The sequence below is a fragment of the Lepidochelys kempii genome, chromosome 1 (genome assembly GCF_965140285.1).
Source record: "Lepidochelys kempii isolate rLepKem1 chromosome 1, rLepKem1.hap1, whole genome shotgun sequence".
Lineage (NCBI taxonomy): Eukaryota > Metazoa > Chordata > Testudines > Cheloniidae > Lepidochelys > Lepidochelys kempii.
In genome coordinates this window covers 225,999,394-226,018,484 of record NC_136380.1, presented here as the reverse complement: position 1 = coordinate 226,018,484, position 19,091 = coordinate 225,999,394, and the positions used below count along the sequence as shown (strand labels likewise).

Below are 19,091 nucleotides of genomic sequence, written 5' to 3'. Positions count from 1 at the left end.
TAAAATGTGAAATCAGGGGTGAGGGTATTCCAGTGTAACTTTACTGACTTAGCAGGTTTGCACCCAGAATGAATGGCTCATTATTTCCCAGAGGTTAATACCATAAGGTAAAGTTGTGATCTCTGCGGAATCACAGGATATACTGAACAAATTTGGGAGGGATGAAGATAGCACCTGATGCACATCTTCTGACCCTAGTCAGACTACAGCTGTGGATAAACTACTCCCTAAGTAAAGTATTTTGATGTATGATTATTCATAATTTGTAGATTTATTTATTGACATTTGCCATTTACCTAGTACAGTTCAAGCTGAAATACTTATTGTCTGCGATGAAAGCGGCAAATTATGTTTCTAACAGCAGAAGAGAGGGAGAAGGCAACATAGATACTTACTTAGCCATAATCTTCTTTTGTGTGGTCAATCTATGGGGATTTTTGCCATCGTGTCAGTATTTCATTTTACACAATGCTTCTGAAAAAACATTTTAGTACAAAATATTTTACTGCAAATTATGGACTCCCTTATTTTGTACCTGTATGTAATTGATTCAGTTTATAGAGCTTTTAAATGTGCTATGATATTACATATATATCTTTTTTTTTTTTAACAGTCTAATATGAGGATTAAATGGTGGATGCAGAAAACCAGTTTTTCCCCCTTAGAGGAGGATGATCTCGGAAGCCCCTTATCTAGAGAGTTCCTACAAGACATGGAAAACATACAGGGCATCTCTGTCTATTGGTGATGATAGCCCTGGAGCATTCAGCATAACAGAGCTCCAGTCTTTGGGAAATGGTCCAGGATCTGATGGATCAGTCATTACAGGTAAGAGTTTAGAATACAGTAAATCTTCATCATTTGAAATAAGATGTATTTAATTGAGCTAAGCAAATCCTTCCTTTACATTACAACAGTTGTTTCAGATGTGTAGATCACACTGGAAACAAAAACCTTTTAGCTGTTTATAATGTCAATAAATTAACTCCAGTCTGAAATTTGTGAGTCAAATGTTACTCCATAAAAAAGTGATATTTTTAAAACAAAAATTTTAAATTATTTTATTGGTTTCACTGATGAGGTGAGGTGGAGATAAAAGTATGTTGGCTTGTTTTGTATAAATTTGTGCTCCCTTTAAAATGAAATTTTGCTGACTACCTTTAGTGTACACCATTTTTTACCGGTATCTTTCAAAATAATCACAACTGTTACTACAAAAGTAGCTACATTCCTCTCCAACTTAGCAGATACTGTTTAATATTTATAATACCTCAAAAAATTTTCCACTGATTTTGCTGTCTTTGAATCAGTCCCATGAACTGCAATCTGTGTGACTCTTATAACCTACACGATATGTATAGTAAAATCTGTGCGAAAAGGAGATTTGTTATTCTGACTGCTAAAAAGTTAAACTAGAACTCAGTGAAAAGGTTTGTCTGTAACTTTTCATCTCTCCAAAATGCCTTTATTTAAATGTTGGTTTCTCTGTTGATATCAGTAACACAGTTATTTAGGCAGAGAGCCATTAATCCTCAGATCTTTGATTACATGAGGTTTTTATTATATAAAAGGCGTAAATGAGGACTGTAGTGCTGCCATTAAGGTTATTATGTACCATTTTTGTTTATCCAGTACAGTGACAATAGGAGGTTTTTTTCCCACCACTTTTGGAGGACATCCGATGAAGTGAGCTGTAGCTCACGAAAGCTTATGCTCAAATAAATTTGTTAGTCTCTAAGGTGCCACAAGTCCTCCTTTTCTTTTTGTGGATACAGACTAACACGGCTGCTACTCTGAAAGGAGAAGAAGATTAAAGTTACTTTAGAATAGTGTTTGAAATCACAGATCTTAATGCTGAAGGTGCATAATCTGGCATGTTTATGCAAATGAATTTGTCCTAACTTGCTTATTGAGTAAATATACATGATTTATTTACATAAATGAGATCAAACATTCTGATTACCAGAACGTAAGACTGACAAGGCTACAGCATGGAATGAGCTTTAGGAACATAGGGATTTTTATGCTCCTGGCTGACTCGGGTATTTCCCTAGGCCAGTGTCCAGCTAACTCTGGAAGCTGTGCCTTGTTTCCCCTAGGCCTGGAGTGGATGCATATGAGGCTGTGGCTGGGTTATTAGCCCGTGTGGCTGACTGCTTCTTGCCCTCTGCTGTCAAGGAGATCTGGTTGCTTCTTGCCATCAACTGGGAAGTGCTCTGCCTGAGCTGCTATACCTGGGTGTTTAGTTCTGGCTTCTCCTTTCTCTTTGGTTGACCTCACCTACTGTTCCCTGACAGGAGGGTGGGAGCTGTGGCTGCTGCATGCTTGTCCCTGTGGCAAGGGAGAAATGGCTAGAGCATTGCCCAGTATCACTCAGGTATCACTTGGGAGTCTGTGACAGAGATGTAGCCTAGAGCAAGAGTCATTTACAGTAGAAATCCTGCCAAAAGTGGCCCTAATCATAAAGATGCCGCCTAGAATATCTCCTTAGCGCTCAAGCTTCTGTGCAGGAACAGTTCAGAAAGCGGATTTAAAAACAGGATCCTTCTGGCCAAAGCAGGAGATGTAACACATCTGAGTTTGTGACATGGTGTTACCAACTCTCACAATTTTACTGCCTTCCTGATTGCAAAGAAAAAATGGAAAACATGAACCCAAAGGCTCAAAATTTGGAAGGCAAATAAAAGAACTTAAAAAAAAAAACTTCTAAAACATTTAAAAAAAAATCATTTTGGGTGGTCTGAGTCAAGATTTTTTGAGGCTGTTGAGGTTGGCAATACGAGTTCTGAATTAACCTGATTCTAACATCATATGCCTTGACCTACATTCATATAATTGTTTTAATGGATTTGTTCAAATAAAACACCTGTGAATTTGGTAAAATCTTACAGTGTACTACAAGATATAAGGACAAGTCTTCTAGCTTTAGAAAATTTCAAGTTTGGTGGAGTTTAGGTTCTAGAACAGTGATATTCAATTAGATCTACCAGCGGGCCGATTTGAGAATTTTAATGATGAGGCAGGCTATTTGTGCAGAAGGCTGTCAAAATTAAAAACCAAAACCAAAAAAAAACTTCGGCTGCCAATAAATAAAGACCTTGATTGCAACATAAGTATTAGTGTTTCTATCTTTTAACGAAGTTTATAAATCAACATTATTACCTGTGTTTGTGGCAATCTCTAATGGGAGAGGTGATATAGATGATTGCTGGCAAGTTTTGTGAAGAGTGGTTTGTAGGAGGTCAGGGCAAGGTGCATGCACTGGTGAAGATGCTTATCTGCCAGGTGATTGAAGTGTTGGTTTTAATAGTCACGTTAGCAAACCCAGATTCACAGAAGTACGTTGATCTGAACATTGTTAAAAGATAGATGGCTAGATTCTGGCTATTCTGAAACTGGTCTGCATATTGAATCCAGAAATCACAAAGTCCCACTTCTCGGAATTTTGCCTTGAAGACATCTGAGCTCTGGAGTTTTACAATTTCTAATTAAAAGTCACCTTCATCGGTTGAATCAAGAATGTTCTTTGCTTCAGAAAGGCAAGGTCCATCGGCAGTTGCCACAAATGGATCATGAACAAACAAAAACGAATCCTTTGGAATTTTAAAATTCTCAAATCACATTTAAAAATTTGCGATCGGATTGTTTAGGAATTCTTGCATCGTTTTCATTGACGTTTCATCTGTAGCAACAACACACAATGTGGGAAAGTGCAACATCTTTCCTATTAAGTTTGTCTGAAACGTTTTAAGATTCTTCTGAAAGCACACACTTTTTCACACCTCCGACACTGTTTTCATGGCCTTGGAGCTGGAAGTTGAGGCAATTCAAGTGACCAGTATATCGCACAGAAAGCTACCTGTGACATAGAGGAGACATCATTCATAAATTCGAGGAACTCACATGCCTTGTTGGTCTTGTGATTATTTCTTTTTGAAGTGCACAAAACCTCTTTAATGCGCGCTTCCTACTTAACCAGTAAATGTTGTGCAACAGATCACTGTATTCGGCTGAAACGTCTTGTAAAAGACCTTTAAAAAGACAACGTTGCAAGCTAGAACTTGAGCATATGTAGTTCGCTAATCTCATCACAATACCCATTGTTGTTTTTTTTTCAAGTCCCCAGACAATTTACTGGTGTAAATTTACAGGACAGTCTGGTGAATGATTCAGTGAAGTGTTTTTAATGAAGGCTGTATCGGTGCCAAATGTGAAGCAGAGCCCTTCTCTTTCCGTGTCATAGAGGGACCTCCATCTGTAACAAGCAAGTTTACTTTCTGCAGATCTATACCATTTTTTTTTTTCAAAAAAGCCTTTTACCTTTTCAAAAATGATCTTGCCTGTGGTGTAGGTTTCTAATTGTACTAAGCACAAAAATTCTTCCTTGAAAATTTCACCATCATAAAATCTAACAAACAGTAGCTGGGCCATGTCACTTAGATCGCTTGCAAGAGACATGTATTTGGTGTTTTTTTTTAAATCAGAAAGCAGTGATGACAAACAATCCTTGTAAATTACCTCCAGTATTCACATTGCTGTGGAATCAAACAGGGGAGCTTGCTTCACATGCTTCACAATGTCATCTTTTTTTTATCTCTGACAAAAAGCTCCTCCAGCATTTCCAGCTTGTACTCCTTCACAAGCTCGGCAGCCAGGAAAGGCTTTTTCTTTTTAGCTAGTACCAACATTATCTGAAGAGAAGCAGCTGTTGCTTTGTCCTTTTTTGTTTTGTTTTTATTTTTGTTTGTTAAAATTACTGTGCTTTGATTCAAAGTGGCATCTCACGTGGGTGACTTTACAGATGGATACAGTGGTTTGGCATATTAAACACCAAAGGTTTCACATTTAAATAAGGTGGCATAATAAAAAGAAAATCCACTGTCCAGTTTGGGTTAAAAGCTTGGTTTTCACTGTCAACTTTGCAACATTTTACTCCCACTCTCACTCATTTTTTACTCCATTTCCATCACTAATGAAAAAATGGATGACATCCTAGCTCAATCATAGCCGATGCTATCGCAAGAACTTAAGATCTAGTAAGCAGTGCTTAATTTTTGCTCGGGTAAGTTACTTACTAAAGAAGTTGTAGGCAAATGATAGGCAGCACATCTCTGTTTGTGAATTTAATGATAAACATTTTTTAAAGATGAGCTAATGGGCCATGCAGGAAGCCTTGGTGGGCAACATTTGGCCCACGGGCTGACTATTGAGTATCACTGTTGCAGAGGATTGGTGCGGAGAAGCTCATGGTTTGGGTGGCGTTATCCCTTAGGGATGAATTTATGAAAGGGGGAACTCTGTCTCCTAGGATCTCACAAAACTGGGTCACTGGGCAACAGAATGGCAGATGAAATTGAATGTTGGTAAATGCAAAGTAATGAACATTTGAAAAAATAATCCCAACTATACATACACAATGATGGGGTCTAAATTAGCTGTTACTGCCTGAGAAAGAGATCCCTTAGAGTCATTGTGGATAGTTCTCTGAAAACTTCTGCTCAATGCGTAGCAGCGGAGAAAAAGGCTAATCGTATGTTAAGAACTGTTAGGAAAGGGATGGAAAATAAGACCAAAAATATCATCATGAGCCTATATAAATCCATGCTAAGCCCACACCTTGAATACTGAGTCCAGTTCTGGCCGTCCCATTTCAAAAATGGATATTGTTCAACTTGGAAAAGTTCCGAGAAAGACAACAAAGGTTAATCAAGGTTATGAAACAGTTTCCATATGAGGTGAGACTAAAAATGAGGGCTGCTCATCTTTTTTGAGAGAGAGACGACAAAGTGAGGATATGATAGAGGTGTATAAAATCATAATTGATGTGGGAAAAGTGAATAGACAAATGTTATTTATCCCTTCATGCAGTGCAACAACCGGGGGTCACCTGATAAAATTAATAGGCAGCAGGTTTATAGAAACAAAGTAGTACTCTTTCATACAACACACAACTAACCTGTGGAATTCATTGCAGAGGATGTTGTGATGGCCAGCAGTATAACTGGGTTAAACAAGAACAAGTTAAGTTTTATAGAGGATTGGTTCATCATTGGCTATTAGCCAAGATGGTCAGGGATGCAGCCCTAAACCTCTGACTACCAGAATCATTCCATAATTGCCCTGTTCTGTATGCTCTCTTTGAAGCTCTGGTTTGGGCCACTGTTGGAGACAGGGTTCTGAGCAAGATAGACCATGGTCTGACCCAGTATGGCAACTCTTCTGTTCTTATGGGGGTTTTTTGGTGTTTTTGGAGGTGGTTCAAAGTGAAGCGTTTTAATTTTGCAAGATGGTTAAATTTTACAGAAGAGCATTGGACAGTTTCTGCTTAGTTATTTTACTATTTGAGTTGTTAAGCATTGTTTTCCTCACATTTAGAGAGGCGAGGCAGCACAGTCAGTCAAAGAAGGTTTTGATTGTCAGATCATCTACATTGTGATCCCTAGTTTGTCTTCCTTTTGAAGCTTTTCTTTAGCCTCACTGCAGTTTAATCATATGGCCTGTTTTCACTCCTCTAGTAAAGGGCAAACTCTTCAGAATGGCATTAGAAGCACAGCATCTCCTGTCTTAGGCCCTAGTTCACGAGTACATGAATAGTCCCACTGAACTAAAATGGGACTTTAAACACATGCTTAAAGATAAGCATGTGCTTAAATGTTCTGCTGACCTGGGGGCTTTAACCAGGAAGGTATGTTTGCTGTCTTTCCGTAACAGCAGGTCTGACTCTGACCTGAGAAGGCTAAACTAAAGCGCGTGTCTGGAAGTATCCTGGGCAGAAGATGTAATGGCCAGCTGTGCTGATTATAACCATAGAGAAAGGGTGGTCCATTGGCTGCCTGGGCATTATGATGATACTTTGAGGATCTGGTCCATGGGCTTTGCCCCAGCAACATGTATCAGTCTGTTTGGCCAGTGCCACTCTTCCATTTATAACTTACATTATTTTATAACTAGTAAAACATCTGAAAAATAGATAATTACAGAGAATTATAATGAATAAATTCTCTTGCAAACATGAAATAGTCATTCATTTAACAAGTGATTTCAAAGCTTTAGTTAGATACTTTTGGATCACAATCTAAATTATTCTAAATTTTCTGTGCATACTTACGAACTGTTGTTGAAATACCACTACAACTTCTTTGGTTCTGGCTCTTAGCTCTCCTATCCTTTTGTGTGTGCATTGTATGTGTCATCGACATTAGCTGTACAGACCCTGTATTTGTTTGGTGCACTATTAATAGAAGCATGAGCTAGTTTTCAAACAGATTTGTTACTGTTAAATTAATAGTGCATGTAATGATTTTTTTTATTTCAGGCTTTTAAAATAAACTTTCCTATGTGGATGAAATTTAGCACAGAACTGGTACTGATTTTGGTAGTACAGAATTTGAGTGTTCCTTTTTCTTTTAGATACCCTTTCACCAGCATCAAGTCCTTCATCCATTAATTTTGCCACAATTCCAGGTAGCATAGATGAATCACCCAGTGGAGCATTAAACATTGAATGTAGAATTTGTGGGGACAAAGCCTCAGGCTTCCATTATGGAGTACATGCTTGTGAAGGTTGTAAGGTACAGTTGATTTTTTTTAATAGCCTAAACCATATTGCTTTATTTACAGGGTTATATAAAGAAAAAACATAGTTGCTTTGTAAAGTAATTAAAATCAGTCTAACTGTAAAAAGAAAACACAATTTAAATAAAAATTCACTTGTGATCTTCTCAAGAAGTATTTTTGTCTAATACCGTAATTGGATACTAGAACTTCTTCAAGAAAGGCAGTTGATGATGATTATAAGTAGTGCTTTTGTGAAAAGAACTAGTTATCATTAGAGATTAAAATAATTTAAAAGGAATAAAAAAATGTTCGATTAGTGTTTTATTTGCGTTGGGAATATGCTATGGGAACCATGTGAATTTGATACATTTCCATTATATTTTCAATGAACAAATCCTGAATGCCTCATCACCACCACATCCTAACTGAATCGCTTTTAGTACAGTGTTTTATTGATTATAAATTTGGAACCAGTACATGGTCACAAAGCCAAACATGCTTACCATCAGTCTTTGAAGTATAGGATAGATGACCAAAAAGATGTAAAGGTTTTATATTTTATTTTCTCACGTATGTCTAGATTTTTTTTTGTTTTTTTCTGCATCACATAACAGGACTTGAGAAAGTGAAGCAATTTTAAAACATTCAAAAATGTTTACAATCACTCAGTCTTAACTCTTGAGTTAGGATAATAAGGTTCAAATGTAAAGTTTTGTGGATTAATGTTCTGGAATTGGTAGAATAATTCTAAATTCAAATCTGAAGATTTGCACTCATTCTTTTAGAGTTAGAGAAATAGGTCATGATCAAATGTGGCACTTTGTGACATGCTGGCAGTGCAACATCTTGCTTCACACATCATAACGTCTTATCATGACACAGCGCTGTGTAGCAGTGTTTGTAGAGACTAGTATTCCATTGCAGGGTCACTCAGAACATCATGGTAAGATCATTTATAGGCTTTTCTCTGGTGCCCATGTGCCTGTGCTTAGCTCTTCCTCTACACCCTTGCACTTTCCTGTGCATCCCCAACTCTTCCTGCTATTAACATGTGCTCTTCCTTCATGTAACCATCTATTGCGGTATGTGTGTGTGCATGTACGTGTATGGCAGATGAGGATTCCCTCTCACAGGGAGAGGAGGCTGGCAAAGCGTATGCTAGGGTAAGACGGTGCAGGGCACAGTGCATGGTGGTTCTGCTTGATCCTTAAAGGCTGCTCTGATATTACCTTAAGAGGCATCTTGGTCCCCACAGCCTGCAAAGGATCAGGAGTGCAGAAAGGAGGCTTAAAGCTACCTTTCCCACCCCCCACATTCTATCTGTGCCAAGTGTAAACTCAATGCAGGTGCGAATCTGGCCTCCATGTAATGCTGTACTTAGTGAAGTAGGAAACTGTTGCATTTTGACACATACTTTACTTATATTTATCTAGATTAACATTTACCTTTAGTTTCTGGTAGTGTCAACTGTGGAAAAATAAGACAGAAAGAAAAGAGAAAATGTAGTGATATGATTAAGATTTATTGGAAGACTTACATTAGCTCACTTTTTGACAATATATAATGTTCTCTTAAACATTTTACAGGGATTTTTTAGGAGAACAATTCGACTTAAACTCATCTATGATAAATGTGATCGTACCTGCAAAATACAGAAAAAAAATCGTAATAAGTGCCAATACTGTCGTTTTCAAAAGTGCCTTTCAGTTGGAATGTCACATAATGGTACGTAAGAGTGCCCTTAATAATTTGTTCCCAATTCCGCAAGCAGGCATGTGAATAACTTGACTCACATGAGTAGTTCCACCGAGTTACTTGTGTGAGCAAGTGTTACAGGATTCAGTCTCAGGTGTTTACAGTGTGTTAAAATGAGGCCCTGATCCTGCATTGAGAATGCTTGGGTGCAGGATTTTGTTCTCAGTATAGGATCAAGGTCTAATTAATGGGGTTCATTTGTGTTTTGCTTTCCTTCTTTTCCTCTGCTCTGGAGTAATCATGTTTTAGGTGCACGGTGTATGGACAAATTTTAAAGGTCATTTTTCCCCAAAAAAAACCAAAAGTTTCCCTTTCAAAAATTAAGTGTGGAAGAGGCATGTAAGCATGCTTGACTGGGAATGAGAAAAAAATATTGAAGGCTAGCTTAAGAATGTATGTTTGTGAGATTTCTCCTCTGATGTGTAATTCAATTTGATCAACAAAATGAAAGGTCACTAAAAGTATGTATTAGTTCACTTTTACAACTTTACTATTGGGGTCATCAGAAAATCACCTTTCATTTCCAGAAAATATATCTGAACTTTATAGTTGCTATTTGTTTGTCTGGTCCTCTAAATATTCTAAAATCATTTCAATTTTGTTTGTCACCAAGTAGAATAAATCTACAGTTAAATACTTACTGTGTGTCTGAAATGTGTCTGAAATGCAATTGTCATTAATATTATTTTAAAAAACTTTAACTTTTTATTCTATTACTTCCTTATGTGCAAGACATTGTTTGCATTTTGGAACTTGTTTTATATGCGGATGAATATATTTGTATTCAAGCACCCCATATCTTCTGAGGATTTAAAAATATAGTGAATTTAGTAATTTGGCTTAGTACTTGATCTCAGTGTTCCAAATTTTATTTATGGGACATAGGTCTACTGGCTGTTTTCCACAGCAAGTGTATAATCATTAAATAAATTTCTAGTCTGGTTTAGTCTCCTGCCAGCATGGCTAGAATAGGATGCTTCAACTGAAGTCAAACAGTTAGTAGTACATTGCCCTTTCCCTCTGCATACAACAGACTGCATTAATTCTAGACCACTGCAGCTATCAGCTTATGCTCTGAAGCATGACATTTGATTATCCTCATTGGAGATTGGTGATTTAATAATTAGGGACTAATTATGTGGGGAAGGGCTGTCTTCTTTAATTCATGGCTTTATAGGTAGGACAGGCTGCCTCGAATAGTCATTACTCCTTCTAGATAGAAATCTGACTGCTGTATTCAGGGAGGGAAAAAAGTATAGACTTATGTAGAATTTATGTATTTGTTTCATAATTGTGTTTCTACCAGCAATTCGGTTTGGACGAATGCCAAGGTCTGAGAAGGCAAAGTTGAAAGCAGAAATTCTAACAGGTGAACAAGATGTGGAAGATTCAGAAATGGCAGATCTTAAATCTCTTGCCAAGAGAATTTATGAGGCCTATTTGAAAAACTTCAATATGAACAAGATCAAAGCCAGAGTCATCCTTGCAGGGAAAACCAATAACAATCCAGTACGTGTTTTTGCTTTAATTTTATTGTGGCGCTAAAATGTATTAGTGGTAATACAATGAACTGTAGAATTCTTAAGCAAATCATTTAGGAATAAGTGGTGTACTACTATGTGGTAGACTTGAAATATGAAAAAGTAGTACCTGTCGTAAATCTGGTCTTTGATATGTAAGATCAGTATAATGGGAAGCTTTAGAAAATAAAGTTGTGGTTAACTTGTAAAAGAAAGATCTCAGTAAACTACTAGATGATGTAGAGCAGCATAATAGGGTTGGCCACCTCCTGAGCACTCCCTCGTGGCTGTGGCACACTGCTTCTTGTAACCCTGGTTTCCCCTTCTCATAACCTACTAATTCCATGGAAGCTCTGCTCTCTCAATAATACCCCTCCGTTGGACTGGTTTATTATTAAAATTTTATGCAAAATAGTCCATAACAATAGTCCCAAAATAAAATTCATTTATCACACTCAGTTTAAATAGTGATTAAGATCCCAACAGCTAGTCCCTCAATATGCCCTATACAACACACCAGCCACTTTGACCACACCCAGACCCTGTCAGTCCTCTGCTCTTCCTCTGGCCCTGGACAGCCACCCCAGCCCTTCCACCTGGCATGCAACCCCACTCTTCCATGCAGAAACAGCCACAGCCTCTCTTGCCAAAGGAGCATCCCTCACTCCCCCTGGCCCTCTCTTTGTTCCTCTGGGTTCAGTTCTCCAGCCCTGGAGATGTTAGCAGGTAAGCTCCTCCTCTGCTTTTGGCCTTTGGCTCTAACTCTTCAGCTTAGGGCCAGCAGGCAACTCCCTTTGCTGCTCCCTGGCCTTCAGCCCTACCGTCCTGGCTCTCTGGCTTGGGGATGCCAGCCAGCAAACTCCTCCACTGCTCTCCTGCCTTCTCCCAGGGATCACATATAGTTTGTGCCAGCTTTTATCTCACACTCTAGCTTCTCCTCCCAGGCAGCCCTGACTCACCAGGTCTCTGTTTCCCTAGGGCTCAAGTGCCCTCTTTTAAATCCAGTTAATTGGCCAAATTGGAATGTGCTGCTCCCTCTTAAAGGGCCAATGTCACCATGTGATAAGGGGCTAAATGGTGGGGGAAGTAAATTTAGTTATCAGAAAATGAAATGTGATATCTGACTTCTGACTTGTTTTAGTATTGGGGAAAAAATGTATTTATTTCCCATTAAGACTATAATAATGGTAATAAAATGTAGAATTTGTATAACACCTTTTCATCCACAGATATCAACGTTCTTTGCAGAGGTAAGTATTGTTATCAGCCTTTATACAAATGAGGAAACCATGGTATAGAAAGGTTGTGCCTTGTTCCATGATCACAAAGAGAGACTTAGTGACAGAGTTGGCAACAGAATGCAGGTCTCCTGAGTCTTATTTTCCAGCTCTAGGCACTGGTCCACACATTTTCCCTACTCTAATTTTATGGTTTCCTTTGAAGGGGGAAGTGAACAAGGTTGAAAAGGAATTTGATTTTTATTATGGAGCTTATTTTTCTTCAACTATAACCTAGCCAGTCTCTTATATTAAGTGGTGAACACTATCTGATTCTTACTCAGGAGTACCAAAATCATTACTATTTTGTAGGAAATTGTGTAATATTTGTTTCTCTTATGAGTTAATCAATGGTTCTCTTGTGGTATCCTTGATACGTTAGCGCTCTGCCATCCCATTGTGTGTACCCAGTCAGTAAAGCACTTAAGCACATAAATTGTCCCACTGACTTCCATGGAACTCTTCACATGCTTTAAATTAAGCATGTGCTTAATTTCATTGCAGGTTAGGGGCCTACAAAAATCTAAAACATATAGTATGGACCTGCACACAGTACTTCACAAACTCTTCATAAGTTATAATCAAGACATCTGGTTATGTATCTACTGTAGGTGCAGTGGACCTGAATTTCTAGACCTTGCATTTTGTGTATTCATTTACATCTGTGCAAAATTGATGTACAAATTGCCAAATCCAGAAATTTCTACTCATACCAATGATAGCATTTTGCACTTACTTGGGGTAGATGTACATGAACAAGACAGTGGAGAATCAGAGCTTGTATATTCATAAATAAAATATATTTCCCCCTGTACATGGGAAAGAAGAGGATTTAGATTATTTAACAAAGTCTTTCCTTGTGTAACCCTTCTGTGAAGTGGAGTCAGCAGCAACAAGGGTCACCTTCAATATTGAGGGGTTCTTCTTAACCATTCAAAACAGAACTAGCTCAAGCCTCCACCCAATGATCTGGGAAAATGTAATAACCACCCGTGAGCGCCTCTGAGGGGCACTACTTCCCCACTTGCAAGCACTAAGTCTGTGTATAACAAAAGAGAACTGTTAATAAAAGGGAAGGGAAACCAAGCATAAGTTTGGGAAAACACCACAACTGCATTCAAAAGCATGCAACCATAAGCAAAACCTGACCCCACAATGTATTGAGCAGTGTTCTTTGCCTAAGTTTTCCACCTTGTGGTGGAAAAGTCTGACAAACAAATGACCCTTTAAGGAATCACATACACCCCTCTGCTGCATCCTACTCACAGTTGGCTGTCCTTGGTTAGCAAAGACCGAGAGTTCAGAGGTGTGTTCACAGGGGTTCACCTCCCATTCCAACAAAGGGGGAGGAGTAATCAAGCAATGTCTCTGTGGTTGCTGTCTGCCTCTGCAACTGGTTGTTTGCTGCTGCCTCCACTGCTTGTCTCTGGATTTTCTTTCCTCTCACCACTGTGCCTACACCAGGTCTAGGGCATAGCTTCTAGATCTGATCATTAGTGATTCAGCTCTGGTAATCGCTGCACAGAAACAGTGACTCTCAGTTGAGTCTAATTAGCTCTGTCTTTAAACACTGGAGAGCGGAAAGTCAAATGGTGTGTAGGATTCTTTGAGTAGAGTCCACACTACCATGTAGGAACATCTGACCCCACCTGTCTCTTCTTTACTGGTATTTGTCATCCCTATCATGCTTAGTGAGTGAAGTTCCATTTAAGGTGACCCCTTCAATCCAGGCATGCTAAGTACAGTTCTGCTGCCCAACATCAGCCAAAAGTGATAATTTTAGCAAAGCAGCTTCATCATGCTATGCTAAGGTGACCAGATGTCCTGATTTTATAGGGACAGTCCCAATATTTGGGGCTTTTTCTTACATAGGTGCCTATTTACCCCCCCATCCCCTCTCCTGATTTTTCACACTTTCTATCCGGTCACCCTATGCTACGCACCTAGGCCAGTAGGCATATCTATGCAAACACATTCTGTTCCTGAACTCTCTTCCCTCAGCTCATTGCTAGATGTCAGAGGAGAGTTCATTCATACCTGCTAACACTTGTAGAATATGCCTTTTAATATTTTTTATTTGACAGGGTTTTATTTTTTTTAAACATGGATCCTTCAGGTTCAGTTGGTGGTGATGGGAATCCAGCTTACTTGTTGCTGAACAGTACTTTAGCAGTTAATTTCAATAAATTCTGATTCTTCTTCAAGTAACGTTCCTACAGGTGCTCCACTCTAGGTCTGCTGTGCCTTTGACCTGAGATTTCTCATAGCAGAGACTGCTCAGCCTGCACATGCGTTTGTCAGTCTCATCCCCCCTGCTGCTGTTATATAGCACAACGTGGGCAAGCCACCCTCAACCACCTTGGGCTGAGATGGAGTTTTAGCAGTTGTCCTATATAGATTTCCTCAACTCTATTTTTCTCTTGGTGATTGTTGTAGTGTTAGTGTTAATTTTTCCATAGTTAGTATATACTACTATTATAGCTTTTTTCTTTTTCTTTTTTTTAATATTTTTTCTATGTACTATTTATATAGACTTTAGATCTGACATTTTTTTTCTGACTGGGAGGTGATGCCCAGTTCTCCTGGCTTCAAGCTATGTTTGTCGTGCCAGGAGGCAATCCCAGGCAGCCTCAGATATTCCCTCTGTATCTATTGCTCAAAAGTGCAATTTTTGTCTGGCCTTTAAATCAAGAGCCAGAAAAAACAGAACTGAAGCTTCGCTTCCTCGTGATGGAGAGCTCTCTATGTCTGACCTCCAACCCAGGCCAAGGGAGCCCCCCATATGTCAGTCCCCAAGCAAGTCTGCTGCCTTGGAGTCCCACAGTTCCAGGGCACCCAAGAGGAAGATACAGGACTCCTCTCTCAAGTCCTCAAAAGAAAGTGTTCGCCACATAGAGATTTTACCTCTAAAAAGTCAAGGTTATTGGTTCACTTAGCTACTCCAGCACCCCATTCAGGTACCTGGCTCTCAGTTCCTAAGGTACCCCGGGTACAGTTAAATCACAAGGCCACGGGGCCAGAGAGACCCTTGGTACCATTATCAGATCGAGGCAGCAAGAAGAGCTCTTCCTCAGTATGGAAGAAGTCCACTGAGGTTCCGACAATGCCTTCCTTGGGGCACATGAGATCTTCGGCTCTTTCAACCACTGTGCTTCCCTCTGAGCACCTGAAGACTGTGGTATCATCAGGGTCCTCGGCCATGACTGACATCATGAGCCTTGGTATTGATATTCCTCATGTTGCTGCAAGAGTTCTGTTTTTCCCCAGGACCTGGCTATAACTGAGACTCCTGACTCGGCTCTTCAGCTCTGATTTGCTGTCAGTACCAAGAACATCAAGATCACCTGAAATGATTTCACCTCAGATCTCTCCAGGAGCTCCACCATTCCTGAGTGAACCTGAGGAAGAGGATTCTGAGGAGGATCTTGCCTTGGTCTCACAAGCATCAGTCCAGAGGTGGTCTCCTCAGTCCTTCAGAGGGCCCTTCCCAGAGGCTTCTGCTGAAGCTGCAGCTACTTGCAACCCATGATTACCACCAACACCTCACTGTTATGAGCACCCTTGGGTGCCTCCTAATATGCCTTATGCAGCTCCTCCTTGGCCATATTGCCTCCTTGGTTTATTGCCAAGAATTTTCCAGATCGTCCAGTACCACCCACCATAGAGACAGGCATCCTGCATGACCTGCTCCCTCCAGGAGACCTGACCCTCAGGAGGATTCTTTTGAGGAGCAGGAAGCCAGTGAAGAGGTTTCTCTTACAGGAACATTTCCTCTTCATCTACAGATGAAGCAGTCATGCCTCCTCCTCCATCCCTGGTGGGTGATTTAAAACATTGTCAGGATCTGAGCAAGAGAGTTGCAGACTCCTTGCAGATTCCCCTCAAGGAGGTTGCAGAGCCTCATCATAAGGTGCTTGATATATCCTTCGCTCACCCTCTTTGGCATGCATAGCTTTACCTGTAAATGAGGCTCTTTTAGACAGCTCTTTTAGATCTGGCTCCAGCTTCTATTCTGCCTACCTGCAAAAGAATGGACAAGAACTATTATGTCTCAGCAAAGGACTCAGATTTTATTTCCCATCCCTCACCTAACTCCTTGGTGGTGGATGCGGTGAATGAATGTGGTGGGCAGCACCACCCTAAATCCACGCCTCATGACAAAGACCATAAGCGCTTGGACCTACTAGGGAGAAAGTCTTACTCTTCAGCTTCCTTTCAATTTAGAATTGCCAGTTATCAGGCTTTGATAGCAAAGTGCCATGTCAGTTATATCAAACTAACTTCATTTGTCGATCATCTACTGGAAGAACACAGGGAATAATTCCAGGCAATTGTTGTGGATGGCCTCCTACTTGCTAGGACAACCTTGCAAGGCTCCCTTAATGCTTCTGATACTGCTTCCCATTCAGTCACTACAGTGGTGGTGATGAGAAAAGCCTTTTGGCTCCAGCAGTTCGGTTTCCCTAAGGAGATTCAGAATACAGTTGAGGAGCTGTAAGCTGTTTTCAGATAGCACAGACAAGTCTCTGCAACCACTGAGGGATTCTAGAGTGACTTTGCATTCTTTTGGCATTTATACTCCTACATACAAGAGAGAACTCAGCAAATCTCAGATGGTCCAGAGATTCTACCCCGTCCAATTCCTTCCCTCTGAGAGCAGTGGTCTCCAAACTGGGGTGCGCACACCCCCAGGGGTGCACGAGATGATCCCAGGGTGTGCGCAGCAGCAGGAGTGCCCCCGGACGGCACTCCGCCATATTTTTTCTTCGGCGGCAGCTCTGCACGTCCCCTCCGGCGGCCCACCTGTGGTAAGTCTTCCGTTCTTCTTCTGTCTGCGGCGTGTCTGCGACAGGTCTTCCGGTATTCACCCTGGGGTGCGCGAGCCAAAAAGTTTGGAGACCACTGTCCTAGAGGACGTATGAGCCACACCAAAGAAGGCATAGGTTTCAAAGAAGGAAACCATCCACTTCTCAGCCTCCTTCCTCACACACCAAGCAGCAATTTTGACGTGGTGATTAAGGCTCTGAACCAGTGTTTCCTCAAATTTTTTATGTCCATGTGTGGAATGAATTTTGTTACGTGCACCAATATGGAGGTGATAGTGGTGAGGTTTGGAGTGTGGGAGGGGGCTTGGGGCTAAGGCAGAGGGTTGGGGTATGAGGCAGCATGGGCTCTGGGTTTGGGGCTGGGGATGAGGGGTTTGGGGTGCAGGCTGCAGCAGCTCGGTGCTGGGTCAGAGGCTCCTCTCCCAGCCCATGGCAGCTCTGGCTGGGCTGGGCTTAGCTGGGGTCAGGCTCCTCTCCCTGGCAGCTCTGGCGGGCTTGGGCTGGGGAAGGGCTCTTCTCCCTGCCTGCGTGGCCCTTTATAGCCTGCTGCACAGCTTACAAGGAACTACCATTCTCATCCTCTTCAGCTTCACTGGTTCACCAGCCTTCCTCCCTTCTGCGACTGCCTTCGCCACTTAAGTAGAGCCAGGGAGTCTATCACTACAGACAAGTGGGTCTCCACAACCCACTTTGCCTCACTTCCACCAATGAACCATGCTCCCCATCCCTCTTCAGGGACCCTTCTCACGACAGCATGCTTCAAGATATAGACACACTCTTATATATGGGGGCTATAGAACCAGTTTCCATATAGCACAGAGGGAAGGGACTTTATTAAAGTATTTCCTGGTACCAAAAAAGAGTGGAGGTTGGAGACCCATCCTAGACCTGAAACTACTCAACACCTCTGTGAAGGCACAGAAGTTCAAAATAGTGATGCTTACAGTGATAATTCCATTAGAGCAAGGAATTGGTTCTCAGCCCTCTACTTTCAAGATTCATATTTCCACATCACTATCCACCCATCCCACAAATGGTTTATCCATTTTATTGTTGGCCAGGACCATTATCAATACTGATTGCTCCCCTTTGGCTTATCATCCGCCTCAAGGGTCTTTTTGAAGGTCATGTTGATGGTAGTTATGCAGGAAAGTATTCTCTTACCAGGACAATTGGCTGCTGAAAGGAGGAGCAAGATCCTCTTCCTTTTGCACCAAGACATCAGACTCTGGAACTGGTGCATATGAAACAAGCTCACTATCACGTTGGCATTCAGAATGTGAAGGCAGACTCACTCAGCAGACACTTCTTCCAAGACAAGTGAGAAATAGACTCCAACATATTACACCACAGATTCTGTCAGTGCGGTACCCCCCAGATAGACTTGTTTGCCACTTCTGCTCAAGGGGCAGATTGGGTCACCAATCCATAGGGGACACTTTTCACCCTCAGTGGATGTCAACCCTACTGTATGCACTCCTGCCAACTCTCCTAATAGCCAAAGTTATGCTCAAAACAGAGCCAGAGTAATTCTAATAGGTCCAACTTGGCCCAGGCAAACATGGTTTTCTTGCCTGATACAGCTATCTGTTTGCCCTCTGATCCCTCTCTGCATCACTCCCCATCTCGTCTCATAAGAGTGCAGGAAGATTTTTTTCATCCCAATGTCACGATGCTTGGTCTCAAAGCATAGCTGTTGGTGGCTCATGCGATTAGAGGCAGCCTGCTCAGAGGACATAAAAAGAGTGATATTACACAGTAGGAAACAATCTACTTACTACATGTATTCTGAAAAATGGATGTGGCTTGCCAGTTGGTCTGACCACGGGCAGCTTTCACCAATGACTACATCGCTTCTGGATATACTAGACTACACCCTAGCTCTGAAAACCACGGGTCTATTGATGAGCTCCATAAGAGTCTCCCTGTCAGCCATCATGGCTTTTCACCACCCATCAGAGGGCTATTTCGTCTTTACCCACCCGACCACAGCAAGATTCCTTGGAGGGATGGGAAGAGAAATCTTTTATCTTCCGGTTCAGTTCCCTACCCCAGTATCGGACCTCAGTCTGGTCCTCAAATGCCTCACAAGACTGCCCTTTAAACCTCTGGCTACCTGCTCACTGCTCCATTTGCAATGAAGATGGCATCCCTGA

The 19,091-nt window shown here is 41.0% G+C and overlaps 1 protein-coding gene across 1 annotated transcript in view; it reads left to right on the top strand.

Moving 5' to 3' along the window:
- The first annotated feature begins 630 nt into the window (after positions 1 to 630).
- Positions 631 to 19,091, top strand: part of PPARA (peroxisome proliferator activated receptor alpha) — a 38,535-nt gene continuing 20,074 nt past the window's right edge. Inside the window, 6 exon segments of the mRNA XM_073315806.2 lie at positions 631 to 656; positions 658 to 735; positions 737 to 828; positions 7,411 to 7,571; positions 9,144 to 9,282; positions 10,619 to 10,821. Of these exon segments, the coding sequence (XP_073171907.1) occupies positions 631 to 656; positions 658 to 735; positions 737 to 828; positions 7,411 to 7,571; positions 9,144 to 9,282; positions 10,619 to 10,821 (699 nt within the window).